The sequence below is a fragment of the Solanum tuberosum genome, unplaced genomic scaffold (assembly GCF_000226075.1).
Source record: "Solanum tuberosum cultivar DM 1-3 516 R44 unplaced genomic scaffold, SolTub_3.0 scf00021, whole genome shotgun sequence".
NCBI classification, from domain to species: Eukaryota; Viridiplantae; Streptophyta; class Magnoliopsida; order Solanales; family Solanaceae; genus Solanum; species Solanum tuberosum.
In genome coordinates this window covers 1,325,427-1,348,470 of record NW_006238947.1, presented here as the reverse complement: position 1 = coordinate 1,348,470, position 23,044 = coordinate 1,325,427, and the positions used below count along the sequence as shown (strand labels likewise).

Below are 23,044 nucleotides of genomic sequence, written 5' to 3'. Positions count from 1 at the left end.
CAATTGTGGTAAGAAACAGTTGGAAGATATGACATTTTAAATGCTAGTCTTATGAGGGCAACACATGATATTATGATTTTCTTCTGATCTGATGGTAATGTTTAGCTAATATTATTGCTTTTAAATCAAATTTTATTTGATAATACGTGACAGGGTAGAGTTACAACATTGCAAGAGTTGAGTTACATCCACCACTTTCCGTGACATCCTTTGCTGTTGACCTTACCTCTCATGGGAGGCCAGTATCCATCCCGCGACATCAATAAATAATGGAGCTGTCCATTGTGCTATTGCAGGTATTGTTCACAAGATTGAGAGTTCGGGAGCATGCAGTTTTTGCATAGTTTATCGAAAGAGATCTACGAGAAGTTAAAATATCTGCTTATGGAACTAGAGATTTCTGGTTATGTTCCAGATACAAACTTTGTGTTGCATGATGTTGATGAGGAACTTAAGCTTGGAAACCTTATTCTGTCATAGTGAAAAGTTGGCTGTTGCATTTGGCCTCATAAGCACACCTGAACAATCCATTATTAGAATTATGAAGAACCATAGAGTATGTGGTGACTGCCACACATTCTGTAAGGTTGTTTCTCAGGTTACAAGTAGGGTGATCGTTGCGCGTGATGCAAATCGATTTCACCATTTTAAAGAAGGTATCTGTTCTTGCAGAGATTACTGGACACTGGTGATTGGTATTGTTCCAGTCTTATGAGGTGAAATGCTATGTTGTAATGCCTCCAGGTGTGTGTTGGATAGTTCATTTTTCGGAGGATCCAACACGGGTGCAATATATACATGAAAAGAATCGTACTGAAAAACGCTCCTAACCCAACCCCTTCCTTCGTAGATCCTGTGTATTGTAAGTGATCATGAAGTTGGTGAGCCAGTTTGGAGAGGACTCCACTGTACGTTAGTTAGTACCCTCTTGGTTTCGTGGTGGACATTTTGACTCTAATTTATTAGATACACAGTGGATCCTAAGACATGGATCTATATGAACCAATGGATCGTGATGAGTCGTTACTACTAGCATATCGTCTCTTACTACTATCTTTCATCACATGTTGGTAATTGTAATTCACAAAAAAAAAATCCAGGAGATAAAAAATCACTTCTTGTCTGAGAAAACTACGTGGTGAATTCGTATTTTGTGACACTGAAATGGAGAAAAAATAGTTGTCATTAACGAAAATGCAATGAGTATTGTTCAACAGGCACGTGAGGGGCCCGACTGGACAAGTTTGGGGGCCAATGAAGTCAAGTCTACTAATTTCCGAAAAATCAGTGGACTAACAAACACGAAAAACACCTAAAGAGTACATGAGCAACAAATTAAACACCTATTTCACAATTTTCTCATCAAGATTCTATAGTGTAAAAATCTTCATCAAGTAAAACAAGTTCATTCTCAAATAACAACTAATGGGCTATTTGAAGATCAAATTGTTGCTAACAAACTTTTACACATATATTATAATTTGTATACATAAGTCTTTAGATGATTCTTATACTTTGTTTCATGAAATCCATTTTAGTAGAGCATATAATGTCGATGGTCTAAGCCTCTAAGGTAGAACATTCAATGAACCGAGGTGTTTCAAAACTCAATGTCTAAATTATGGATCTGTCGTTGCTTAAATCCTCATGGATTTCTCCAATTCATTGAACTATACATTCAAAAAAATGTATATATTGTACAAGAGGCTAAGGAATATTTTACTTTATGGGAGATAAAGTGAAAGCTGCAAAAGCTAACACTTATAATTAGTTCACTACATAGTGCCTTCTTATTGTAACCAATTAATTTTTGTGTCCACTACATGAATTAAGAGCAACATCTTTTCATTTAAAAGACAAATTGCCTAATCCAACTACGGCAAAAGAACAACTTGCTCACACACATACACACACTAAAGAAATACATGATTCATCGATATCCTACAAGTCGTTATATGGTGTCTGTTATTGATAAGAAAACGAACCTTAAGCCTAACTCGATCATAAAAACTCACTAACTTATAAGATTAGCGTAGTTCAAGATCATATAAATAGACTAAACTACCTACTCACAACTGATGTGACTCTTGAATTTGGTTAAAGAAATTGAAGTTGCTCCACTTGTCTAAGCTCAAAATTATAGGGCTCGTTCTAGCGAAAGTATTTGTTCTTTTTCTTCAAAAATAATATTTTCAAAAGAATGATTTTTTGGTTAGTTTTTGAAGATGAGTTTTTCAAGTGTATTTTTTCCACTCACAAGATTTCAACTCTTTTTTTTCACGTGAAATGCGCATGTCTAAATACAATTTCAACTTTCAAATATCTTTTTTCAACTTCAACTTTAAATGTTTTTTTTCTTCAAATATAACTCATTTCATATACAAACGCTTACTTGGACCCCAAAAATCAAGAGATTGTATGACTTTGTCTTCTATCTACTCTGTTACTTTAATGAATTGTGTGATCATATTCAAATTTAAGATTACTATAGATTTTAGACAAATGTCATAAAGACTCGATGTTCATTACCAAGCACTTTTTTATTCATAGTTTAAAATTTTGGCTTTTAAAATATAAAATTAAATAACTTTTGGAGAATATCAAAATTATTCAAACCCCTTTTCATTATTCAAATTAGAGTCAACTTGTTGTTTAATCATTAAATCCAAGAATCAATGTACAAATGGTTACAAATATGCAATGTTGTTAAATACTTCATTGTTGCATCAACATCCACTTATTCTCCCCCACACTTTATAATAAAAATTTAAAACAAAATATATAAGAAGGAAAGAGTATATATATTTTTGTATGATTAAAAACTGAACAATTGAATCAAATTCACCCAAAACTGATAATAATTAAATCGATAAATGTAAATTTATATTTGATTAATTTGATTTTAATAAATTAAAAAAGGACTAAATTAATTTAATTTTAATTTTAACTAAAAATTAATTCAAATCGAATCGTGAACACCCTACTTTTTATTATTACATCGACATCCACTTTTTCTCCACCACACTATATAATAAGACTTCAAAATAGATGCAAACTCCTCTTTCCATTTTTGTAGCTATGATTATAAAAATGTGAACTCTAGATTTTCTAATTGACATCCACAAAATTTAAAAAAAAAAAAAAAAAAGCATACCCTTAAACCTATATGCTAATTAAATCTAAAAATGATGGGGCTACTTCTAGAGTAAAAGGTGAAAAGAATAATTTTTATTTATTTATTACTAATCTATTAATTTGCATGAACCATGAGAAATAGGTTGCACATAAAAAAAAATTAAGTTCCTTTCTTTTTAAGTAAAAAAAGAAGGAAAAGAAAATAGTAATAACTAAAAGGAATCAGAAGTCTTTTTACTTTCGTTTGGATCATGACGTTCAATGTTGCTCCTTAGATCGTAGAAGCAATACTACAGTGCAAAACAAAAATTAAAAAAAAAAAAAAAAAGCATACCCTTAAACCTATATGCTAATTAAATCTAAAAATGATGGGGCTACTTCTAGAGTAAAAGGTGAAAAGAATAATTTTTATTTATTTATTACTAATCTATTAATTTGCATGAACCATGAGAAATAGGTTGCACATAAAAAAAAATTAAGTTCCTTTCTTTTTAAGTAAAAAAAGAAGGAAAAGAAAATAGTAATAACTAAAAGGAATCAGAAGTCTTTTTACTTTCGTTTGGATCATGACGTTCAATGTTGCTCCTTAGATCGTAGAAGCAATACTACAAAAAACAAAAAAAAGATTTGTTGTTGATGTAGCTTCATAAAAATTAAAAATTTAAACACTTGTTTGAGCCTTCAGAATGGAGAAACTTTTTATAGAGAGCGCTTCCTTATTTTTGAGCCTTATTTGGCGCAAATAAAATTAGTTTGGCCAGAAAATTTCACATATCAGGTAATCACACACAAACAAAATCGTCTTTTGTTATTGTTACTATATATATATATATTTAAAGGAAGAGCTTTATTTTTCAAGATTATGATTGTTACATCATGTTGACATGGGAACTAAAAATTTATTAATTAATTTTTATAAAAATTAGGTATTTATGGGTAAGGGAAACTAGTGCAACATAAAAGTTTTGATATAGAAGTTGCAACAATTTTGGAGGTGCACTTGTATTGCCAAATTCCCAATACCAAATGCATATCTTACACTTGGTTCTTTTTGAGGTATCACCAAATTGTGTTAAGATTGTACTTGACTTTTCCAAAGTTATTGTGAAAACTTGTCATCAACTGAGCAAAAACCTTAGTGGAAGTGCATGTAGGAAGCTTATCATCAAGTTTTCTTGTGTTTTGATGAAAGAATGCTTAAGTAGGGGCGGATTCAGAATTGAATATCATTATAGATTTGAATTTGAGATTCTTCCATTCATTTGATTTATAGGGTTAACGTTTGAGGTATACTATTTGTATTTATTTAGTAAACTATTTAAACGTGTATGTGGTTTTTGTCAAAGTTATTGAGTTGTCTATCTATATATGAACATACGATCTATTTTCATTTACATGCTACTAAAGTTGAAAATATCTGGTGTCTAAAAAATCTTTGAAAAATAGCCACTTTTAATGCAAAAACACCATTATAGTGTCACATATTTCGAACTTAAACAAGTAAGATATTGACATGATTTATGAAATTCATGAGATTCGTGAATCCCAAAAATTGAATATTTCAATAATTTTTTAATCTTCAGCTATTTTTCAATTATAAGTCTGAAAATGAATATTTTTGAATTTTTCCTTGATTTACCAATGTTGGCCTCCAATGTTATATGTTGTTCACGCTCCAAAGGTATTATTTTTGTGTAATTTTACCTAATGAGATAGCTTTCTGAGTTTGATTAATTAGTGTCTAAGGACTATGGTAAAAAAAAAAATCCACAATTTTTATACTTTTTTCTAAATGCAATTCACACATATTTGGCAATGGAATCCACTAAGAAATTCAAAGGTGGAAAAGCCATTAACTGCAAATGTTGCAAGACATATTTAAGCAAATGAAAAGTAGAAAGTAAATTTTTTAGCCAAATTCATCAACAAATGTAATGTGTAATGCACTTTGTTGTTGTTATGCATATTCATCACCTATTCATCTATCCATTTTTTTCATTTTCAATACGGAAAAAGGATAAATATATCTCCGAACTATCATAAATGGTATGCAGATACCCTTCGCCATATTTTTGGGACATTGATTCCCCTGTCGTCCAAAAATTAGAGCATATATACCCTTTATACTAACGGACATACACGTGTCATAATCTTATCCACCAATCCGACATTTATTAAATATTAGATCGATGGATAAGATTGCGCCATGTATTCCTATTTAGTCTTCCCTTAGAGTGAAGGACATATATGCTCTAATTTTTGGACGGTAGGGGCACCAATGTCCCAAAAATATGACGAAGGGTATTTGCATACCAGTTACCATAGTTCGGTGGTATATTTGTCATTTTTCTCTTTTCAATAATTACTGTGATCCTATCCATTTTATTTTGAAACTCAAATATCCTGATTACATATTATTTAAAATTCGAGTTACGTTGACAATAATATTTCTGACAGATTTCTAACTAATTACATCGTCAATTTAGGTTCTTTTTAGTATTGATCAATTTATTCATCGAAAAGGATGAATTCCACACGATTTTTATGTCATTGTGCTTAAATTCTACATTGTCGTTGTTTTCATCATATATTCCACACAAATGGTCTTTTCAACTATATGTTATATAATTTGTGCATTAAAAAAATATATTGTTTTTGCTATGCAATGATAATCGCCCTTCATCTCCAACTTTAATGTGTTATGAGTTCAAGTCACCTATAAAAAGATTATGGTCCATAGTCAAAATTCTTCTCAAAGGTGGAGTAGTAATTTTAAATTTATGAGCGTTCTGAATTTTAAAAGAGATAATTTATCAGATTCGATAAATTATTTATATATATAAGTGGAACTTTAATATAAATATACTAACATTTATGCTAAAATTACTGAATCCTGCAAAATCCGTGCTTATATATATATATAGTTGATACTATAATTGGTAGCATTAGGCAAGTTTTAATTATGTGAATATAGTTAGGTGCAGGTTGGCATTAGGTTTCATTTTTTAATTTTAATTTTAATGTTTTTGGAGGGAGAAGGTAGGTAAAATTTGAACATATATTGGTATGTGGCAATTCTAAAATATCTTGAAAGTCAGTGTCGGTGCTAGGATTTTTAATAAGAGGGTTCAAAATCTAAAGAAGTAAACACATGAACTAACTGAAGGGGTTCAACATCTACTATATATACATAAAAAAAAATTAACCATATATAAATAGTAATATTTTTCGCCTACCCTATGTATGTTGGCTCTGCCGACGTAAGGCAAAGCAAACAATTTATATATGATTAATTTTCGTCAATCAACGGTCCCTTCTGTAGTTCTCTATACATTAGATTAGACTGTTTAAATTTGTACTTATAACATAAAGTGATCTTTTAATTATGTGATAATCTTTATGTAATCGATGCATATAGAATAAGATTACTTTTTCTACCAAGAGTCTTATATATACTCCAATTGTAAATTATTACATCAGGCTTAATACGTTAAATTACTTTGTCATGCAAATTAACTTTACTTTGGTAATATAAAAATTCGGGTGCATAGATTGACTTTTCTTCAATAAAAAATTACACCTTATATATAAAGATTAAAATTATATTTTATATTTATATAGTAAATATTGAATCTCTTCAATTTTATCGTAAATTAAACCCCCCCTCCTCCCTGGCTTCAATTTCATTTCGTTCTTTTTTTATATTGTCGCTTGAATGAAGACACTTGATCAGTCTGACTTTTCCAAATATCCCTCACGACTCTTCACTTTTATGAATTTGAATTTTTGCATGATTTCAATCCTCGTGATAAAAAATGAATGAGTATTCTTTAAAAAAATGTATAATAATACATATATCAAGACAAACATTAAAAATAAATTTCGTAGAATGAAAATTCTGATTTCGTGACTAAACTTAGAAAAGAAAGAAAGAAAGATAGAGAAGGCTTGTGTAAGAAAAAAACGGCTATACAATTGAAGTTTATCTTAGAAAAATATATTTACATCCATTTTATTTTAATTAAAGAAAAAGAAAATATAAAAATCAACCGTTTTTTTATCCACTCATCATAGTTGGTTTTTGTCTATAAATAATCCAACATTCTTTCTTTTCTTCTTCATTATTCTTCAATATCTTTCTCCAAAATCACAAAAAAAAATGGAATTATTTATGAAAAGCTCTTCTCTTTGGGGTTTAGAAATTTATTTATTTTGCTTCTTTATAGTTTTATCAAACATTAATGGGGTGTTTGCTTCTCATAATGTTTTTTTGGACTTGCAATCTTCAAGTGCTATTAGTGTCAAGAATGTTCATAGAACTGGTTTTCATTTTCATCCTCCTAAACATTGGATTAATGGTATGTTTATCTTTCGTTTTTTTACTTTATGTGACGTACGCTAAATTTAACTTAAATAATGCGGTTTATTATCGTAATTTTGACTTAAAATCGTTTGAATATATGACTTTGCTTATGTACATATGTATAGTAATAAAAGTTTGCATATAAATACATGGCATACATCTATTGACTTGATATAAATATGAGTACGAATAAATTAATTGATGATGCAATTTTGTTAAGATTAATATTGCATTATATAGGTGATAAAACTTTCAGAAAAAAACGATTACTTTTATATTGAGAAGTTCAAATGTTGCTGTTTCTTTTATTGTTACATTTTAAAAAAATATTATTATTTTTACTGATCTTTATAGCTACATATATATAAGATTGATCATTCTTGATATTTCAAAATTATGTATACATACACACACATACATAATTATATGGTTCATTTGTGTTAGTTTTCTATTATTCAGTATTCAGTATTCGTTTTTGAAGTGCAATTAATTTAAATTTGTGTCTAAATATTCTATTTTAGAGAACAAAATCGCTCATGATCAACGATCGATGACTCAATTTTTAAAATTTAAAATCGAAATTAGATTAATTATTATGGCAAGACAACTACAAGGCTAAGGTTTTGGATAAGAATGTGCAAAAGAGAAAAAGAAACATGAAATATATGAAAAAGTTCTTTTAACCTAAGATTTTGGCCATGGAATTAAGGTGAAAATTAATTTGTTGGAGGCACCCTTTATATTCCCCTTGGCATTTTCTTCTCCCTTATATTTTTCCTTCTAAATTATTATTATTATTATTATTAAAGTATTGACATATAGTGACATTTCATACTCCTATATTGTATACATTTAATATGTAGGTCTTATATTAATTAAAACTTGCCAAACATATTGTCTCTTATAAAGTTAACTCCCCCCAACCCCCAACCCCACCCCACCCCACCCTAAAAAAAATTACTTCATCAATTTCATTTTTTATGTGACACAATTTTCTTGTTTAATTTGTCATCTAAAGAATGGCTATTTTCTATATTTAAACTTACACTTATCATTCTACATGATATATATGTTTTTATAGTCACAATAAATCTCATGACATGTTTCAGATCATAATTTTTTAAATATTTTTTCTTTGTTTTTTAAATTACGTATTAAATCAAATTACGCCATATAAATTAAAATGATTCAACTAATTAGTCATTTTTGTATTTCCTACATTTCTGTGTTTTCACCTTTGATTTGTTAATTATTATAGTATTTGATTATTTCTCAATTATTGATTAATTATGTAATGCATTCTATTTTCTTCACTAATCATTTCTTTTTTTAAAATTCTTTTGTTCTTATATGGTCTCTCTTCATTGGATACCTTTCAAATATACAAAGACCCTAATGGTGAGTTAGATTATTATTTTTTATTTATTCTTCCTAAATATGCTATATATACACAACTTATCAATAACTCAATTATATTATTGACTTTCATTTTATTTTTGAACAGCACCTATGTATTATAATGGAGTATATCATTTATTCTATCAATACAATCCAAAAGGATCAGTATGGGGCAATATTGTTTGGGCTCATTCAGTCTCAAAAGACTTGATAAATTGGATCCATTTAGAACCCGCAATTTATCCATCTAAAAAATTTGACAAATATGGTGCTTGGTCCGGGTCAGCAACTATTCTACCAAATAACAAACCTGTTATCTTATACACCGGAGTAGTAGATTCTCATGATTCTCAAGTTCAAAATTATGCAATCCCGGCTAACTTGTCTGATCCATTTCTTCGTAAATGGATCAAACCTAATAACAACCCGTTGATTGTACCTGACAATAGCATCAACAAAACCAAATTTCGTGATCCAACAACCGCATGGATGGGCCAAGATGGGCTTTGGAGAATTGTAATAGGAAGTATGAGAAACCATAGAGGGATGGCATTATTGTATAGAAGTAGAGACTTCATTAAATGGGCCAAAGCCCAACATCCACTTCATTCATCTCCTCATACTGGAAATTGGGAATGTCCTGATTTTTTCCCTGTATCATTAAAAAATACTAATGGCTTAGATGCATCGTATCGCGGAAAAAATGTCAAACATGTCCTTAAGAATAGCCTTGATGTTAATAGGTTTGAGTATTACACTATTGGTATGTATGACACCAAAAAAGATAGGTACATTCCTGATAACAATTCTATCGATGGTTCGAAGGGATTGAGGCTTGACTATGGGAATTTCTATGCATCTAAGTCATTCTATGACCCTATGAAGAATCGAAGAATTGTATGGGGTTGGACAAATGAATCAGATGTTTTACCTGACGATGAAATTAAGAAAGGATGGGCTGGAATTCAAGCTATTCCGCGTAAAGTATGGCTCGACCCTAGTGGTAAACAATTGATTCAATGGCCTATTGAAGAATTAGAAACCTTGAGAAAGCAAAAGATTCAATTGAACAACAAGAAGTTGAGCAAGGGAGAAATGTTTGAAGTTAAAGGAATCTCAGCATCACAGGTTTTAATTTTTCCTTATTAAACTATAGTCTTTTAAATACCCCAACTAAAAGTAATTTTAATTAGTAGACAAATGTATAATCAATGTATAACTATTATATCAATTTCATATGATAGGTCTATACATAGTAGATTAATTATACATTTGTTATATATATATCGGCGATAGTTATAAATTATTGCAATTGAACGAGTGAAATATTTTTCGTTAGTCGGAAAAAAAATTGAAATCCCTTATATAAATTGTCCTTTTACATACTAAGATACTAGCTCCGTCTCATCTTGCATTTCTTTGATTGTAGGCTGATGTTGAAGTGTCATTCTCTTTTTCAAGTTTGAACAAGGCTGAACAATTTGATCCTAATTGGGCCGACTTTTATGCCCAAGATGTTTGTGCCATAAAGGGTTCAACTATCCAAGGTGGGCTTGGACCATTTGGGCTTGCGACATTAGCTTCTAAAAACTTGGAAGAATACACACCTGTTTTCTTTCGAGTGTTTAAGGCTCAAAAGAATTATAAGGTTCTCATGTGTTCAGATGCTAGAAGGTTTGTTTCTTCAATTGAATTAGTTGTAATGATCATAGTTTACATAGTTAACTCAATATAGGAGCACAAAATTTGAGTAAATCAAGAATTATAATGACCCGACTTTGATATCATGATAAGAAATACATCTACTTATCGATTGTTTATTAGTGTCATTAAAAAACTCTAACCTTGTTTAGTTTCTTTATTAATGAGCAGATCTACCATGAGACAAAATGAAGCAATGTACAAGCCCTCATTTGCTGGATATGTAGATGTAGATTTAGTAGACATGAAGAAGTTATCTCTTAGGAGTTTGGTAAGTTTGCTTTCATCATTTTTTTATTTTTTTATAATTTATTTGATCAAGCTTTTAAGATTCGATTATTTTGGATGTGTTAGACTAATCAGTTTGTATCATATGTATATTTTTCAGATTGATAACTCAGTAGTGGAGAGTTTTGGTGCTGGTGGAAAAACATGCATAACATCGAGGGTGTATCCAATATTAGCGATTCATAATAATGCACATTTATTTGTCTTCAATAATGGATCTGAGACAATCACAATTGAGACTCTTAATGCTTGGAGCATGGATGTACCTAAGATGCACTAAATATTTTCAAAAAAAAAAGGAATTATGTCTACAACTATATATGTCTAAAGAGACAAAAATTGTGTCAAATTTAACAGTAGATGATGTCCTCAAGAATCCTCTATAATTGTCTCTTAATTTATTTTGGTGAATTAAGAAGGCAAAGAGTGTGTATATGGACTTGTCTAGTACCATATATATACTAAGAAAGAAATTTGTTAGCTTTCCTTTTTGTTTTGTTACACAATCAAATGTGTGGTCTTATGTAGAACTAATATTTGGTAATATTAGGCAAGTTGTTATGTGACTTATTTTATTCAAATATAATAAGAAGTTCAAAGAGAAGAGTACGAGTAAGTAGAGGTGAATCCAAGATTTAAAGAGTTTGGTGCATTAATATTATCTTAATTTAAGCATTAGCAAAAATGTTAATGATGGCTAACGAATAATGTCGTATTTAACGGTCATGAGTTAGAATCCCCTTATTTTAGCAATTTTGCTATTATAAATAAACTCTTTAACTTGTAATAAAATGAGTAAACAATGGGTTGTTGGCCGAAATCGACTCTAGGTCGTAGGGATGGACTCCCTTACTTCCAACAACGTATCAGATCAATGCCTTCTAAAGATTCACTCTTTTTTATATTCTCTATTTTTACTAGTTTCTCAAGATATATGTAGATCCGCCTCTGCAAGTAAGCGAAAGGACAAATTTTTACCTTACTAATTCTATTGAGACACCAAATCCCTATTAACAATCATGTAAAATATGAGAAGACGAAAGAACTAACTAAGTTATAATTATTGTATAATTTATAACACACTCTATAATAATATTACAAATAAGAATATCGAATACTTAATTAATGACAAACTATAAAAGCAAAGAAGGAAGAGGAGTAATGAGCCTTAAAAAAAAAAGACATTAACTTATATCCACTGACAGTAGAAAAAAAAATTACACTATCATCTCATTTTTAGAAATACATAACAATTTTTTTTTAAAAAAATCACATAATATTAATATTATTAAAAAATATTAAAAAGAGTATTATATAGTAACTTGGACTCTAAATTAATTAAATGAGTTTGTTAAAAATTCTTACTTGACGAAGGATTCTTTCATGCTTGCTTTGTCCTTATTATTTTTACGCTCATTCAACACCATTAAAGCAATCGACATACGGAATTGAAGCAATTTGAGATAAAAAGATGATAATTTTTTACTTATTATTATTTTCCTTTTCAGAATCTAAATTAGTAAATACTCAAAGTCAATTGTATAAAAAATATTTCAATATTATTTCAAAGATTTTCTTTTCTTGTTCCAATGTATGAAGAATTTTATGTTTTGTGGTAACAATGATTTTTAGATAATGTTTTTTTAGAACTTTTCAGTGAATTGGACAAACTGCAAAAATCAAATGTAGTAGTCTTACACTTGGAAAAATAGACACACCATTTCATCAATTTTGCATCATATTTTGATATTGATAGAAGAAGATCCAAAGACATAGATGAGAAAGGTAGGAAAGAGAGAGGGAGAAAGATGATAAACCTCAACGTGTTTTAATAAAAGAAAGAAAAAAATCATTAATCATTAAATGTGAAAATATATTAATTAAACTAAGAAGAAAAATAAGTATTTCTAAAAATGAGTTGATTGTGTAATTTATTTGTCCACCGTCAGTGGACAGTAGTCAATCTCAAAAAAAAAAAAAAACACAAATGAATAAAGATGGCCAAAATAGAGTAACTTGATGAAATTGATACTTCCATTCATAGTCAAATCTGTTCAAAAACACTTGATAGTTAATTTTTAATTTTAAGAGATGCACAATATCGTTACTTATTATTCTTTTAGGTTCTTTTCACCGTAGGGATATAGTATATATGATCAAATTTCACGTCATATATAAACAATGTGAAAAAAACTTATAATTTTCAAGGTAACAAGAAATCATGTTTTTGTGACGCCTTTGTGGAAACTACTTCCTTCCTCAATCATAACAAAGAACAACATTTCAAGTGACGACTCAAAAAACTCGCCATAACTGGTGATAACCTTTTGTGGTGATTATAGTTAGTCGCCACTAGACATTATTTGTGATCATGACTTCTCTTCTTTTTCATCTTTTTTAAAGACAAATTTACCCATTTATCTTATTTATGTGAATTGAAAAATCCCAAATTTTGCATTATTTTTCGAATTCCCTTTTTTTTTAACACACTCAAAAGTCAAAACATTAAAGAACGGAATAGCAAATTAAATGGCAAAAGACTTGTTCTAACAAAAAAAAATTAGTAAAACAGACTCATGAAATGTAACAATAACCAACAAATTATCCAAAATTTTAGATAAATATTATCCAAACAAATAAAAAATAATCATCCAATCCATTTAATTTATTTTTAAAAAAAATCCTAAATTAACTCTCCATCTTTCACTCAAAAACAAATTCTACCCATTTTTTTCACTATAAATACTCTTCATAATTTTCATTTATTCTTCATTCCCAAGTTTCTTTCTCCCTATCCAAAAAAAAATATAAAAAAAATTATTTAGATTAATTACCACTATCTGTCAAAGCCCAATTATTGAAAGAAAAAAAACTATGGATTATTCATCTAATTCTCGTTGGGCTTTGCCAGTTATCTTAGTTTGCTTTTTTATAGTTTTATTATCCAATAATGTTGTTTTTGCTTCTCACAAAGTTTTTATTCATTTGCAATCTCAAAATGCTGTAAATGTTCAAACTGTTCATAGAACTGGTTACCATTTTCAGCCAGAAAAACATTGGATCAATGGTATGTATACGCATTTTTTCGCGTGTTTTCTTCTTTATATATGTCCAAAAAAAAATTATTATTTGTCGAACATGTGTTTAATCTAGATTTGTCACTAATAAATAATCAGATCATGTCTGTTATGTTAATATGTCAATAGATGCATGACATGTATTAGTACGATTTTCTTCTTTTCTTTGTTTCTCATATTATTTAATCTTTACTAATCATTTTTTTTTTTTTTATGATCTCTCTTGATGCCTTCAAAACATACAATAGATCCCAATGGTAAGTCAAATATATTATATTTTTCAACTTATTTTATTTTTATTATATACTCCCTCTGTCCAATTTATGTGACACATTTCGCTTTTCGAGAGTCAAACAGTTTAAGTTTGACCGAGAATTTGCTCATGAAATTTTCAATTTTTTAAAAATGAAATTTATGTATTTGTAAACTACATAAAAAGTACTATAAGTCTCAATAATTAATAATTCAAAATATTTAAAAGATATAGGAAAAAATTACAGTCAAAGATACACTTGTTTGAATCTCGTAATCCGAAATGTGTCACATAAATTGGGACAGAGGGAGTAATATAATCTAATACCAGAGAATAATTTTGCTTATTATGTTATTGCTTTTCATATTTTGAACAGCACCAATGTATTTCAATGGAGTCTACCATCTATTCTACCAATACAACCCAAACGGGTCAGTATGGGGCAATATTGTTTGGGCTCATTCAGTTTCAAAGGACTTAATCAATTGGATCAATTTAGAACCCGCAATTTACCCATCCAAACCCTTTGATCAATTCGGTACGTGGTCTGGATCTGCAACTATTCTACCTGGTAACAAGCCTGTTATCTTGTACACTGGAATAGTAGATGCCAACCAAACTCAAGTTCAAAACTACGCGATTCCAGCTAACTTATCTGATCCATATCTCCGTGAATGGATCAAACCTGATAACAATCCATTGATTGTAGCTGATGCTAGTATCAACAAGACCAAATTTCGTGATCCAACGACCGCATGGATGGGTAAAGATGGACATTGGAGAATTGTGATGGGAAGTTTGAGGAAACATAGTAGGGGTTTAGCTATAATGTATAGAAGCAAAGATTTCATGAAATGGGTTAAGGCTAAACACCCACTTCACTCAACTAACGGTACTGGAAATTGGGAATGTCCTGATTTTTTCCCTGTTGCATTGAAAGGAACTAATGGGATAGATCAATATGGTGAAGAATATAAATATGTGCTTAAGAATAGTATGGATCTTACTCGATTTGAGTACTATACTCTTGGTAAGTACGATACAAAAAAAGATAGGTATGTTCCAGATGTTGGTTCTATTGATAGTTGGAAGGGATTGAGATTCGATTATGGTAATTTCTATGCATCAAAGACTTTCTATGATACTAGCAAAAATCGAAGGGTTATTTGGGGTTGGTCTAATGAATCAGATATATTCCCTGAGGATGATAACGCGAAAGGATGGGCTGGAATTCAATTGATCCCACGTAAAGTATGGCTTGATCCAAGTGGTAAACAATTGATTCAATGGCCTGTTGAAGAATTAGAAACCCTAAGAACCCAAAAGGTTCAATTGAGTAACAAAAAGTTGAACAATGGTGAAAAAGTTGAAGTTACAGGAATCACACCTGCACAGGTACATATAGACTCTTTTATTTATTTATTTATTTATTATTATTATTATTATTATTATTATTTAATAATGTTCAAAATTTATGAAAAATATGACAGGCAGATGTTGAAGTGACATTTTCTTTTGCAAGTTTGGATAAAGCAGAGTCATTTGATTCTAGTTGGACTGATATGTATGCACAAGATGTTTGTGGACTCAAGGGTGCAGATGTACAAGGTGGTCTTGGGCCATTTGGTCTTGCTACATTGGCTACTGAAAACTTGGAAGAAAACACACCTGTTTTCTTCCGAGTTTTCAAAGCACAACAAAATTACAAGGTTCTCTTGTGCTCTGACGCTAAAAGGTATATATATTGAATTTGACTTATTGGTAACGTTTTCGATAGTATTATATTTGAGAAATTGACAAATCTTTTGTTTATGTTTGATAGGTCAACTCTTAAGTTCAATGAAACAATGTACAAAGTTTCATTTGCTGGATTTGTGGATGTTGATTTGGCTGACAAGAAATTGTCACTCAGAAGCTTGGTAACTTTTCTTTCATCGTTAATCAAAAATCTATCTCACATCCCAAAACGAAAACAATTCTAACTATTGAAACTCTTTTTTGTAGATTGATAATTCAGTTATAGAAAGTTTTGGTGCGGGTGGAAAGACATGTATAACATCGAGGGTTTATCCAACATTGGCGATTAATGAGAAGGCACATTTATTTGCGTTCAACAATGGAACTGAGCCAATCACAATTGAGACTTTGGATGCATGGAGTATGGGCAAAGCTAAGATACAATATTGAAAAAAGAATTAGGAGAAAGGAACTATGGAAAAGGGGGGAAATATGAGATTTTGATGGACATAAGAGTTTGTTATTTTGATATTTCAACTCTATTTTTGTTTATCAAATTAGATAGATATCCCTTGAGTCAAAAAAAATAATGTATATAGATTTATCCTCTATTTTCAATTTATAAGAATAATGCTATGTTTTTGCTTTCAAAATAGTTGTTCTTTATCGTTTTGTTCAATCGCGTATTTATTTGGTGATATTTTGAAGTAAATGTTTATGGTGGAAACTCGATTATTAAAGAGAATCGCAAAATAAGTTTATAAAAAAGCCAATACAGAAACTTAACTCTTAAAGCAATTTTAAGATACTAAAACGAAAATACGAACAAAAAACAATTGTATTATACCTTTCAATGTTTGAAAATAATTAAATTTAAATCTATTATTTTATTCTTAATATTTTTATACCAACAAAAATGTCAACTAATAACAAAAAGTTTTTCAATGAAAGGGAATAATTGGTCAAAACTTATCTGAAACTCTCTCAATAGTTTCAGATAATAATATGATGTGCATTGGGTATTTCCTGGATAATCAACATATTTTTCATCTTTCGTTTCTCGAGAGCCAAATTAAAATGTAACCAACTGTTTTCTATCATTTCGTTCAATTGTTTTCTCTATCTTTTCTTTCAGTTGTTGGCATCTCACACCTCTTTTGATTATGGACGGATCACGATCCCCTTGTCCTTGAATTAAGGTTGTAAAGATTCAAACTCTCACGTATCAATTCAAACTCTGTCACATGATCAAACTAATCGAGTTAAGATATGGTAAAATTTCTCTCTAATATCTTAACCAAGACTCAACTTGATAAAAGAATTGCAAAATAACTTGTTGATAAAAGTAAATTTTCAACACTTTGTATCTTACTTTTTCTATAATAGAATGTATATATAGTTCAATATTTGGTTACATCAACTTCCATCATACATTTCAACTACATTTCAAAGGGTGAAAAGACAAATGTGAATAGTAACATATATGATCATTACACTTCAATCGATTTGTTATAAAATCCATAAAGAATTATCGATGCCAAGAGTCCCCATGCAAGAAGGCATTTTTCACGTCTAATTGATACAATGACTATGATCTCTGTATTGCCAAGGAAAGTAAGATTCCAAACCACACACTACCTCAAATTAGTGCATTGTCATAGGGCATCATAGTTATAATCCAAAATATTGTCAAAGCACTTTCTCAATAACATAGACCATGAGAAAGGGTTAAATTTATCAATAAAATTAACTCATCATTGCATTTGAGTTTACTAAAGATGAAACACAACTTATAACAGATTCAAGTGGATCAAACGAAAATAAATTGTATGACAATAACAAGCTCAAATGTACCAAATTTGTTTTTGATAAATTGTATTCAACAAAAGTAAGTACAAATAGTGCTTTGCTTGTCATTCTACCAGTCAAACCTCTTAACATCATTGAGTCACCAAGGTCGTGTTACGAGCTATACTTGATAGCCATGTCGACTAGCTTAGCTGACCAAGACTTGAACTGTGGAGTACTCCAAATGTTTCACGAAACAGTAGAAGAAGAACGATGGGCAAACAGCAATTCTGGAAAGTGGTAAAAACTACAAAACATGGTCAAAACTGAATAAATGAGTTTAGTAAATCTACAAAACATGGTTAACAAAGTAACAGGAATTGAGCATCTCCAATTTGAGATCAAGAAAGCAAATAAATCAGAAAAAATTGAAAGAAAAGAAAGGAAATAAAATTGGAACAAGTTTGGTAAGTCAGAATACATTAGCATAAATATTGGAGCTCATAGAGTCATTTGCTGACTCTTGCATATAGTAATTTCCTCCTCCTTACCATTGACAAGCTGGAAATGAAACTCTGAAACATAAAAAGCCGAACAAAAGAAAAAAAGAAATCAACTTTGTGTGATGAATGGACACAAAAAACTGATTTGTTGCTCAGACAAACTAAACATGTTGTATCGGCTGTGTGACGGAACAAAGAAGTAAGATGATGTGGAAACAAAGGTTCTTGAATTGAGTTGGCAAGTCAGAATATCAATAAGCCTCAGAAGTTTTAGCTCATTGGGAATACACCCCTGGCACATCTAATAGACTCATCATTCTTGCCATAAAATGAATTACCAAAGTGTATTGGTACATCACCTACACACACACAATACCCCAAGGAGAAAGAAAGAGTGAAAACAAATACATTATGAATAGACAATGTCAAAAGTGAAAGGTCAGAATATCAATAAGCGGTTAGTGTAAAGATTCAACAGGGAGTTCTCCCTTCACACAATAGATATTCATCATTCCTATATCTGCCTAAAATAACTAAAAATGTCAAAAGAACAACCAAATTATATATTTGATAATAATTTACATTGAAATTCTCAAATTTCTGTTAGTACGGCTAATAATAAGCTTTTATAGTCATAGCTAGGTTCAAACACATTAAAGGGATCAATCTATACCATGTAAATCAAAAACATAAAAGAGTAAATCACAAAGGCAAGTCAGAATATCAATAAGCCTCGATGATTGAGCTCATAGAGGAATTCACCCCTCGCACATCTAATTGTTTTTCATCATGCTTGCAATAACAAAGGGTAAATATAGACACCTCAACTAGAGTCACTTAAAGTGACTTTGGTTCTGTAATTCCATAAGAAAAAGGTAGAACCTACAAGGGATGTGACCCCATAAAAAGTATATACTATATCCTGATATGTAACTTCAAATAAGGGCTAAATAAGAAACCAATCTAACATAAACAATTTGACAAATCTTTACAAATTCTATAATGAAGCAAATTTGGAGATCACAAATTTCAAAAGTTCAATATATTCCTATTGATTAAAATGATAAGTACTTTAAGAAGGCAAGTCAGAATATCAATAAGCCTCGATGATTGAGCTCATAGAGGTATACACCACTCGCACATCTAATAGTTTATCATCATTCTTGCCATAGCAAAGTAATGTTATGAATAAATGTAGAAATATAATGTAAACCACATCTCAATTAGGGAGATTCAAAGCATCTATTTGTTTGAACAAAAAGATGGCACCTTACATTTTTAACTGTGACAAATTTTTCAAACACACAAATGCATAATTAAGACCACAAGTTTCTACAGCTGAAAATTTGTCTTAGAACAACAAATGGAAAGTACTACATTAAGGCAAGTCAGAATATCAATAAGCCTCGATGATTGAGCTCATAGAGGTATACACCACTCGCACATCTAATAGTTTATCATCATTCTTGCCATAGCAAAGTAATGTTATGAATAAATGTAGAAATATAATGTAAACCACATCTCAATTAGGGAGATTCAAAGCATCTATTTGTTTGAACAAAAAGATGGCACCTTACATTTTTAACTGTGACAAATTTTTCAAACACACAAATGCATAATTAAGACCACAAGTTTCTACAGCTGAAAATTTGTCTTAGAACAACAAATGGAAAGTACTACATTAAGGCAAGTCAGAATATCAATAAGCCTCGATGGTAGAGCTCACAGAGGAATTCACCACTCGCACATCTAATTGTTTTTCATCATTCTTGACATAACAAACAACAAATTTAATAATAGAACTAGAAAGATAATGTACACACCACAACAACAAAAGCTCTACAGAAACCAATAGGATTATATAATCTCATATGATTAAGATAGAAACAAGGAGCATAAGCCCAAAAATTGGCACAATAATCAAATAAGATGGCACCTTTCTCATTTCAAAACAATTTAAATTCATATCTGACTTTTATGAACAAAAGTTCAAAGGACTTCTTTTTTTCCTAAATTGAAATGAAAGTAGTTCTTAAAGACAAGTCAGAATATCAATATGCCTCGATGTTTGAGCTCAAAGAGGAATTCACCCCTCGCACATCTAATTGTTTCCAATCATTCTTGCCATAACAAACAAAGCAATTACTAAAAAAAAACTTGCTTGAAATATAATGTAACACCACACCTCAACAAGAGCTATTCAAACCGTCTTCAGTTCTGCAATGCCAAAATATCGATCATTCCTAAATCATAAACCAACTCAACTAGAACATTCAATTATTATAACCTTAGACAAACAATTAGAACAACACAAATGATTTAAGCTAATTTGAGGCCATGAGCTTCAAAAGTCTGCATTACATCATTAAAATAGGAAGTCCGAAATTAAAATAGAAAGTACTTCATAAAGGCAAGTCAGAATATCAATATGCCTCGATGTTTCAGCTCATAGAGGAATTCACCCCTCGCACATCTAATTGTTTCCAATCATTCTTGCCATAATAAATAAATTTACTTAAAAAACCTGCTTGCAATATAATCTACACACTGCCTCAACAAGAGCTATTCAAGGTGTATTTGTTTCCATAATACCATGACACTTCAAAATTCCAAAACAAATCAACTAGAACATTCCATTTTAACCATAGTGACAAACATTTGCAACCAAACAAATTGTATAAACTAATTTGAGACAACAAACTTCAAAACGTCACACTAGAATTCCTATATTGAAATGGAAAGTACTTCATATAGGCAAGTCAGAATATCAATAAGCCTCGATGATTGAGATCATAGAGGAATTCACCTCTCACACATCTAATTTTGTTTTCATCACTCTTGCCATAAGAAGAAAATTTAATAAAACAAAAATTACAACATAATGTACACCCCACCTCAACTAGAGCCATTCAAAAGTATATTTGGTTCAATAATCCCAATTGGGAAAAACAGAACCAAAAAAAGGGATATGACTCATAAAATTAGGCAAGGCAAAAGGAGACTCGCTAAAGGAAAACCCTAAAGAGAATCTCCAGCATATAACACACTCTTCATATAAACAATTGTATATACAAAAGAGTATGTATATATACAATTAATATAGCGCAGCTATGACTCAAAACGCTTCCATGGAGCATAATGGAAGGCGATCTTAAGGGCGGCGCAAAATAAATCAAATTAATCTATACATAATCAAATCTATTCCTAAAAACATCATTTAACTATATGGCTCCAATCTTCCAAAAATGTTGTAACATAATCCAAAAATCACATCTTTTAGAGAAATCAATACATACCCAATAGCATTTTCGTCAATCCACGTAACATATATACTTCACATACTAAAAAAATCAATTTTTTAGAGAAACCAATATACACCCAACTCCATTTTGAACAATCCAAGCAACATAAAACTAAAATAACCACAATTCATATCAAAATTTCGTTTTTTTTTTTGTTTTTTAAGCAAAGTTTGAAATTTACCAGTCACGATAATCAACTGCAACAGAAAAAACACAGCTGACTAAGTTGAGAATGGCAAATAATTATAGGGTATCATAACTTCCACTGTAGCAAACTAAATTGCACAAGAGGTTTCAGTTATAAACCCATTAAAACATGAAATCAAAAGAGGAAAAACACAATAACAAGAAGAAATTCAATTCATAAACGAATAGAGAAGAAACTCACATTGATTGCTATATTGGGGGTTGATCCCCAAATTGTTGAAGTGAAAAATTGAGATTTATAGACTCAGCAATTAGGGTTTTAGCAGAGGATTAATGGGCCAAAGGGTAAATGGACCTGAATATTGCTATGTACTGGAGAATGAAATTTGTTGGGCCGAATAGATATGAATAGGCCCAAATTGAAGATTCATTTGTTGCAAAAAAAAGAAAAGTAATAAATAACGTAGGTAAGAATTGTTTATTAGTTTTACTTTCTAATTTTCGAATTTGATATTAAAAGGTACATTTTTATTTAAAACGTATCATGTTTTAAAAATTATTTAAGCATCGCTTGGTATATGGGATAAGGATAAGCATGCGAGTACAAAATATGGGATTAGCTTTATTTCATGTGTAATTTGAAATATCAGTTAATCTCTAGATTATTTATTCCATTATTTGTACTAAAATTGTCTAATTACTAGTATCTCATATTATAGATGGAAGGGATCGTTTAGTTGGAACCAAGCCATTCAAAATTAATTATCTCAAGATATTAATTCCACCATGTGTACACTAAAAGTAATTGCCTAATTCCACCATCTGAAATTATTATACCTTAAATTTCATGCCAAACAGTTCCTTAAAATATAGATTCGCCACATATTACTATATTATAGAAGAGTCTAGGAAAGACTACCAATGTTTCAATAAGATCACTACTAATGTCCAATATATTTATAAAATATATAAGTGGGCCCCACCACCTTCCACTTAAATACTACATATTATATATTAATTACTATACTATAAATGACTTAAATACTCCATATTATCTATTACAATAATTAACAATTATTTGACACTTTAAATTCTATCAATGCCATATAAATTAGGATAAAAAACCTAACATATAATATTTAAATATATTTAAAAATAATATAAGTAATACTATACATTACAATAATTAACAGCTTAATTATTTAAAACTTATATAAAAAATTTAATTGACTCTCTAAATTCTATTGGTACCACATAAAATGGATTATATGATAAACATATATTGTTTGAAATTGACGAAAAAGAAACAATAAATCACAATAATTAATAAAAAAATAGTCCACTCCAAAAAA

At 30.0% G+C, this 23,044-nt stretch overlaps 2 protein-coding genes across 2 annotated transcripts; both read left to right on the top strand.

Annotated features, from left to right (window-relative positions):
* The first annotated feature begins 7,294 nt into the window (after positions 1-7,294).
* On the top strand, positions 7,295-11,165 carry LOC102595942 (beta-fructofuranosidase, insoluble isoenzyme 1-like). Its single transcript, NM_001288126.1, is given in 6 exon segments — positions 7,295-7,493; positions 8,888-8,896; positions 9,003-10,024; positions 10,326-10,570; positions 10,769-10,868; positions 10,986-11,165. Coding segments are annotated over 6 exon segments (1,755 nt in total).
* Positions 11,166-13,696: 2,531 nt separating this feature from the next.
* On the top strand, positions 13,697-16,537 carry LOC102595603 (beta-fructofuranosidase, insoluble isoenzyme 1-like). Its single transcript, NM_001287894.2, has 6 exons — positions 13,697-13,952; positions 14,211-14,219; positions 14,592-15,610; positions 15,706-15,950; positions 16,038-16,134; positions 16,220-16,537. The coding sequence occupies exons 1-6, from the start codon at positions 13,760-13,762 to the stop codon at positions 16,400-16,402; spliced, it is 1,746 nt and encodes a 581-aa protein (NP_001274823.2). The 5' UTR covers positions 13,697-13,759; the 3' UTR covers positions 16,403-16,537.
* The last annotated feature ends 6,507 nt before the right edge of the window (positions 16,538-23,044 follow it).

What these genes read in the sequence shown, in the direction of transcription:
- LOC102595603 (NM_001287894.2), top strand. Translation starts at nt 13,760, where the DNA reads ATGGATTATTCATCTAATTCTCGTTGGGCTTTGCCAGTTATCTTAGTT. An exon ending in CAGGAATCACACCTGCACAG is followed by an intron (nt 15,611 to 15,705) that starts GTACATATAGAC and finishes AAAATATGACAG; the next exon opens with GCAGATGTTGAAGTGACATT. An exon ending in TTGTGCTCTGACGCTAAAAG is followed by an intron (nt 15,951 to 16,037) that starts GTATATATATTG and finishes TATGTTTGATAG; the next exon opens with GTCAACTCTTAAGTTCAATG.